General features: G+C 43.0%; 1 protein-coding gene across 2 annotated transcripts in view; it reads right to left on the bottom strand.

Annotated features, from left to right (window-relative positions):
- Positions 1-1515: 1515 nt before the first annotated feature.
- Positions 1516-7907, bottom strand: part of LOC136554088 (gamma-aminobutyric acid receptor subunit rho-1) — a 46947-nt gene continuing 40555 nt past the window's right edge. For both annotated transcript variants that reach the window (XM_066545888.1, XM_066545887.1), the window contains exons 8-10: positions 7469-7621; positions 5542-5738; positions 1516-4708 (exon numbers count right to left, since the gene is read on the bottom strand). In XM_066545888.1, coding sequence (XP_066401985.1) covers positions 4421-4708; positions 5542-5738; positions 7469-7621 — 638 coding nt within the window. In that variant the 3' untranslated portion in view covers positions 1516-4420. The remainder of the gene's footprint in view (positions 4709-5541; positions 5739-7468; positions 7622-7907) is intronic.

The raw sequence follows: 7907 nt of genomic DNA, 5'->3' as shown, positions 1-7907 counted from the left end.
GCTAACAGCATTCCTCAAAACAGACTTTTATTTAGAGCAAAATATTTAGGAATAAGTAATTTTGAAATAACAAAGAAAAAGTCAGTCCACATTATTTCCTTTTTGCCCCTGAGGTTTGCAATTTCCTTGTCCTGAGGTAGCAGCCCTCCACAGAGCCTTTGTCCATCAGACTGTTTCATTGACTGCTGCTGCCACCCACATTTTGTTCTTACTAGGGAGCAAAAGTGCATCCTGCATAAGTGCTCATGCCCAGACTATACTAAGCCAAAGCTGGATAAGATTGCTGCTGGTTTAGATTCCTCTAGGCACTAATGGAAGCCAGAAGTATCTGACAAACTCACTGAGGATTTTTCTCAAGCTACAACTGCATCTAATGTCCTTATTTAAAAATAAAGCCGGAAGCCCAATGCTTCAGTCCTAATGAAGTCCACATAGATGAGGATAGTGTAAGAATATGGTACTCTTGTTTATGCTGCATACAGGTAAAACCTTATAAAAGAAAGGAAGGCCTTATAAAATCTGGCCTTCCTCAGCTGAATTAACAACTAGCCTGTTCAGTTCCCATGAGAAAGAATTCTAGGAATGAAAATCATTTTGCATAACAGTCTGTCCTTGTGAGAAAAATGGGTTGCACCTGTGGGAAATAAAAAGTCTATCCCATGAGAATCTGTGAAGAAAATATGTAAACACTTGTGTAAAGAGAGTCTTAGCACTCACAAGCACCTTCTAACTAATGAATTGAGTGGCAAGAATGTTACTAACCAATTAGAATAAAACAGAATTACTTTGAAAACTGTATAAAAATGGGCTGTAACTTTCAAGTGGGGCTTTTTGCCACTGAAACTTTGAGGTGCTGTGCCTGTCGTTATTCACTGGCTATTGTTATAACAGCTCAAGAGTTTCAGAGAATCACTGAATGGTTTGGGTTGGAAGGGAGATTAAAAGACCATCTAGTTCTTCATGCCTTCTCACCACTCCTAGAATAATACCATTTCTTTTCGTACTCCAACCTGGCCTTGAACACTCCCAGGGATGGGGTATCTGCAGCTCCTCAGTTGCAGACTGAACTTTGCTTCCTTGCTGCTTCACCCTATCAGTAATTATCATGATCCTTAAAGACTACCAAAGGCTTCAGCCTCCAAAGCTAGAAGTGCTCACAGGCAGACCCTGTGTCCAACCACAATACACACAGACCTGCCTTCTGTACACAGCCTCATTCCTGGCTGGGCTTTGGGTTCATCTCAGAGAAACTGCAGAGTATCACCCAAAGCAAGGAGAGCGAGGATGGTAACGCTCAGTTGCTGTGTGAGATGGAAAGCTGAGAGTCATCATCATGGTGATCTGGAGTTTGCATCCAGGCTTCTTATCAGAGCCCTGCTGTGAAACTCTGGGACTCTCCAGCCCTACCTGCATAACCAGATTTAAGGATGCATTTGGTATTCATCTGGATCAGGTCCTGAGTTCTCCATGTATAAACTCATGGAGATCATGCTTTTGAAGGTAGAAAACACATGATGCTGTACAAATGTGAAGTTTTATTGTGATTTTCAGTGTTTCTAGAAATAAACAAAAGCAAACAAACCTCTTTGATTTATTGTAGAAGTGGAAAGGAGCAGAGTGTTAATGATTGATACAAAACCTATACAGTGAAAGGTTAAAAGCCAAAAAAGTGCATATGTAAATATGCTTAATGAGTACAGTTGCTGATAGCAAACACTGACTGTATATGACATATCCTGTAGTTATAGAGTACATGTATATACACGTTTATATAAGACTGAAAAGGCACTAGAGTTTCCCAAATAAAACACAAGTAAATTAATAGTGTAAATCCAAACACTGAGGTTGGGGAATCAGTTTAGGGGGTTGTGCTGGAAGGGAAATTTTGAAAAATCACATGGGAAGTTGGAAACTAGGTTCCCACTGAAAGCCAGTGAATTCAAAATCCAGCTCCCATTTGTATCTTCAAAATCTCCTTTAATATACTGATCAGATGCCAAATAATGTATGTAGTATGAGATTAATGAGTCTATAAAGGAATGTACCATACTGCAGAAAACTACAGAACATTAAGCTTCTTATGGAGCTGAAGAGCTTACTATAAAATCTGGCACTCTTGTTCATGCTATTCTTAAGTTGTAGAAGTAAATGGGTTCTTGCAATACTGAGAATCTAAATACATTCCTGTGCAAGTTTGCCCAAGAAATCTATTTGCAGGGAAAGTTGTCATCAGAATAAGGAATAAAGAATAATGTAGAGTGGGCAAACCTGGAAGTCAACCTTTTATCTGCTTTTACCAGAGTGACCTTTCTACTTTAATTTGACTGAAATGTTTACAGGTTAAAAAAAAGGCATTTTTTTAATCTCTTGTAAAAACTTACAGGAGACTAATATTCTATGACGGGGACTTGATAAAACAAGGTATGATAGTACATGTGCATGTAAAAAAATCTCTGTAGAAATAAGTAGCAGAACTATCTTATGGGTGGGTGTGGTTTTGATAATTTTTAGCTTTTGTGATTTTACTGCCTTACCTATGGAGTGTAGGCTGTGTGAGATGAGTGTAGGGAGTTTTTCAGGTCACAATTTTAGCAGTTGTAAGAAATGCTGAGTATGTTTATGTAACATTTATTTACATAAGAAATAAAAACAACAACCAGCAGTGTTCAAACAACTGCAATGACTGTGTCACACACCTGATGGTAGAGTGACAGAACAGGCAGGCCAGGGCAGGTGTCATGTAAGAAGATTCACTCTCCTTTTGGAGTCACAACTGCTTTGGTCTGATGCTCAGAGCAGCTCCACCTGTAAAACACTAGAGTATCTGCTGTGCAGGCAGTAATGAATTCTGCAATTATGTGCAAAAGCATGTGGTGTTTGAAGTCCTGTGAATGCAAACCCTCAGTTAGCTTTGTGAACACAGGTGTATATCATGTAGCAGCAGAAAAACTGAATGATCACAATTCTGAGACACCTTTGGTGCTGCTGGTGTTGTAAAGGCCCCTGATTCCATTCAACTGATTCTTGTTTTTCTGAACTGTTTTATCACTTCTGTATTACAGATTCTGCCTTTTCCATATGGAGTATATTCACACTGACAGGCTGCTCTGCAGACACTGTATTGGAGAGTTGGGACTTAAGTCAGTGCCAACTGCCCCCAGCTGCAGCCGTGTCCCCTTGCTCTGCCTTGCAAGGTGCTGAGCCTTCTCCGAGGGCATGGTGGGCTGCAGGATGCTGGGGGGCCATGCAGCATGAAAGCAGATTCTGTCAGTTGTACCTGTGTCTGCAGTGGAGCTGCTGTCTTATGGTGGAAGCTGTTTTCTTACTTTATTCCAAAGGTTTTGGCATGGTATCTCTTGTAAAGTCCTTACTACTGCTTTGTCAGCTGTTGAGCACCTTTCTGTTATGCTTTTACTACAAACAGATGGATCTGGATTTTCCTGAAAGCGAGTTACAACTACTGCTGGCATTGCAGGCTGCAACAGGTTTTCAGGCTTATACAGGCTGGCAATACCCAGACTATATCAAAGGAAATAGGCCTCTCCTGAAGTAGTTTGGGGGTTTTTTTCATAGACAACAAATTGTCTTCACTGGATCATTCTGCAGAGAAACCCATTCCCAGGAATCTCAAGAGCGAAGATACCAGTGACCCAAATAAGCAGATCCAAGGAGAGCTCCTGTGTTTCCCAGAGGATCTGGTTAAGTATTACAGGAAGTCTGGCTTTTGTTCATTCCTTGTTAAATGTACATTACAAGTCGTATTTTAAAACTCTTAGTCAAGACAGTTTGGAAACATTCCCGTGTTTTAAATACTATTAAGACAAAGCACAAGTCGGAAAGTATTGCTATGTGGACCTGTCAGTCCTGCTATTGAGTCATGCATTAAGCTGTGAAAGTTGTAGCCATCAATATCCTTGCCAAAGTGTTTCCCAGTACTGGATATTTTGTGTTTGTAATTACCATTTCTGACCTCATCCTGCAAACATGCAAGTATTTGCATATTCTTGTAATTATTGGTATTGAATGTGGTCAGTCTGCTGAGCTGAGAGATGCATGCACTCAGGTACTCAGAGAATTAGGATTCTGGGGGCACAAAATGGAGGATGCACCATATATAAGCAACTGGCAATTATAGTCGCTTGTTAAAATAGTTTACAGTGGCCTGTGAGGCACAAGGAGGAACATAGCACATCTTTAAATAAGTATAAAATTTTAGATTGTGTATCCTATATTTTACTGACATGTGAAACTTCCACAATTATTTATGCCACATGTGAATTGCTCTAATAAAAAAAAAAAAAATCCTGGAAAAATTCAATCTTCCTTCCAAATAAAACCATTCCCTACTTTCTTTCTCTTCGCCTATGAGATTGTACTTTCATTTCATGTCACAATGTTCTGTGACTAAAGTTACGAATCTTTATGAAAAAATGGACCAGTATATCAAATTAAATAGAATGTATGCCCCAGGGAATATTATCCTGGAGTACTTGTCGATGGCATGGGTGTCGATGCGCATGCTGACGTATCTCTGGTTTTTCCTCCTGGCCGAGCCCCTCTCCGAGCCCAGTGCCAGCTGCACCATCATGCGCTCCTGCTTGTCCCCATCCTCGGACATGAAGTGCCCCAGCTCGTTCACGTCCCCGTCGTTGTAGCTGCCGTCCACCATCATGGCCCGGGGCTGAGGTAGGCTGCAGGCACAGGCAGGCTGTGGGCACAGACAGGGGCAGCAAGGGTTTGAGCTATGTCCACACACTCACAGACATCCCTTTCCTCCTCCCATCCCACGGAGGTGGGGAAAGGCCTGGGGGATTCAGGCTGCTGGGATGCAAAAGGGAGAACAAAATGATGGAGCTGGGCAGGAGCTTTTTCCATCTCCACTTCCATGTCTGTGAGGCACAGGTACAGTCAGGGAGGGAACAGGGCTGTCTGTGGAAAAGTTTCTTTGGTTTAGGCACAGGTATCAGGGTGCAAATAAGGTTGGAACTGTGCCTTGTAGCTGAGAAAATCAGAGGATGACAGAGGGAAACCACAAGAAAGAATGAAGCCTGCCTCATTCAGGGCAGGAGAGAAACTCCCTTAAGCTGAAATTTTAGTTTAAATTTGAATAACAAGGGCAGAGTGGGAAAATTGGGACCTGTGTATAAGTTTAGACTGTGCACAGACAAAAGTGGGGGATATCTGTCATGTCATCTGAAACCCAAACCACAGAATCCAACTGATTCTATCCACAGGTTTTAATCTACAGTATTAAAAAAATATTTAAAGGTAAAATCCTAAACCCATCCCATCTATACAGGCAGTGGAGGACTATACCTAAGTTAGCCCACGCAGACTCCAAAGAAAGAGCAGTGAGCTTGGGTGTGGGTTGTGTGTGCAAAGTCTTTATAACCTGCAATGCCTCCTGCTGGTGTTTTTTTGCACACACTGCATTTTCCCCCGGCAGCTGAGAGCTGCAGTTGCAAAGCTTTGAACGTTTCCAGACTTTTGCCACACCTTTCCCAGGGGCAATAAAATGACCTTGGAGATAGAAAACCTCACCTTGTCCCGCAGTTTCCTCTCCTTCCGCTCTTGCACCGTTGTCAGGTAATTCACAGCCGCGTATTCCAGCACCGAGAGGAAGACAAACACAAAACTGACCCACAGGTAAATATCCACGGCTTTGATGTAGGAAACACGAGGCATGGAGGCATTCACCCCAGTGATGATCGTGGACATGGTCAGCACAGTGGTTATTCCTGGGAATTTACCAGTGGAAGAGACCATAAGATGCTTTCAAGCCAGACTCTTCATCACAAATACAGCAGTTGTTACAATTTCCTAACATCTGAATTTACCTTGCAGTATTTTTTTTCACTTTTGGGTAATAAGTTTCATTGCCTGAAGGAGGGTCATTGAGGAGGGTCCAGGCAGCCCTGATGTGTAACTGGACAAATATATCTTGTCCAGTTTTCTTGTCTATTTGGTGAGCACAGCTCTAATTCTGGTCTCAGGGTGTTGCTAGTCTGGCTCCTCACCACTCCACCGGCCTTCCATCCCATGACCAGGCAGCAGCACTTTGACCCTGTGCTGGCTGCACCCCATTCTAGGTTCAGGACAGTCCCTGGAGGGGTATAAGTACGTGGATTTGAACTCAATGATCCTTATGGATCCCTTCCAACTCAAGATATTCTATGATTCCATGATTCTGAGTATCTCAGCTTCTAGTTTAACCCCCCCACGGCATGGACACAAGTGAAGCTGCTGCTTTTACTTGTTTCCCCTGTGTTTTCTGTATGCTGGACTTCTCCTGAGAAGTCCTGCTTCATGAGATGTCACAGAGTCCCAGCTGACTCTCACACTTGGTCTGTGCCTTCACTGGAGCAAAATCAGGAAATAATGGTGCCCCATAAGGCAGGGCTGTCCCACATTACACCCTGGGCAAGCACAATGAGCACAGAGCAAGAGCAGGAGCCCCTGTAGTTCAGCATTACCCTGGCTCTGGGAGAGCCTCTCCATGGCCCTCTCATTTCAGGGACTAATTATGTCACCTTAGTGATTATTTTGGAAGGTAAAATTATGTATGTAAGCACAAAGGACTGAATTCACAGGAGTATCCAGGTGGCAAAAATACTGCTAAGGCAGTGCCTACATCTTCTGAAAAGCCATGGCCCATACCCTTATGCTTCTTTTAATGATGTCTTGAGGCAATGAGTGCTGTTTCTAAATTCAGGCTTGAAAAACTGCTCTATTGCCATCTCTATTTTGTCTCTCTGTATTCTCTCCACTGAGCAATATGATTTTAAGAATAAATAAAATCCTGAGAAATGTTGCCTGGAATAAGAGGAAGAAAGCCTGAGCTCAGAATCTGCAAAAAAACAAACAGCACTTTGCTGAGGGCAAAGCAGCCACTTTAGAAGATTTATGTCCATATCACAGATCTGCTCCTATGGTGATTCCTGTGACATATGGCTTCATTCCTCAAAAAGATGCTGCAAAAAGGGAAGCTGAATCCCTCACATTGCAGTGCAAACTCATTTAAAAAGTTAAACAGCATGGCACAGTTCAGCTGTGTTACCTCCACCCTCCCTCCTCTAGCAAAACTCAATATTAACTGAAATTTTGTCAGGGCTGCTGATACTGATTTTCACCTTCTGGTTCACTGAAGTCTCTGAAGGATGCTGACACCTTGGCTGTACAAGCGCCCTGTCTCTGTTTGGAGCAATAAAAGCAGAGTGGGATGTTTGCTCTGATTCGTTCCAGGTGCATCTTGTGCAAACAGGGAAAGCAATTCTCTTGGCACAAGGAGAGTCTGCGCCACAGGGGGACACATGCCCTGTCCCTGGGGCACGCGTGTGTGGCACAGCTGATTTCTGTGCCTCCAGGCAACACAGGGGCAGTGCATGGCACCAGGGATTTCACCTGGATGGTCAAGGCTGTGGTTGCAGCCTTTGTCTCTGAGGTCTGTTGACTACAAGATTGTTTTTACCTAACGGGACTCTGGCAGGAACTGCTCGGCGGTCGATCCAGAAGGACACCCAGGACAACATGACCATGAGAGTGGCAGGGAAGTAGGTCTGGAGCAGGAAGAAGAAGATGTGTCGGCGTAACGTGAAGTTTATATAGAGGCGATTGTACCACCCTGTGAAACAGAGGGAGTGAAAAAGAGGAGTCACACCAGCACCAGACTGCTTTCAGATAGGGTGATGCTGCACCAGGGGAAAAGTGACTACTTTTCTTTTCTGAAAACACAGTTAATGGCTGCAGATCATTGCAATTTACAGAAAAAAACTCCTTACTGAACCAGCTATCAAAGTCAAACCATCTCTCAGGCTGATCAATTTCAGAAAATAAAGCCTATCAATCAGAGAGTTTAATTCAAGTGAAGGCTTGGCATGACCTTGAAGAGGGATTATCTTTCCAGACTA

This window comes from Molothrus aeneus, chromosome 3 (genome assembly GCF_037042795.1).
Source record: "Molothrus aeneus isolate 106 chromosome 3, BPBGC_Maene_1.0, whole genome shotgun sequence".
Classification (NCBI taxonomy): domain Eukaryota; kingdom Metazoa; phylum Chordata; class Aves; order Passeriformes; family Icteridae; genus Molothrus; species Molothrus aeneus.
This window is presented reverse-complemented; position numbering and strand designations above follow the sequence as displayed.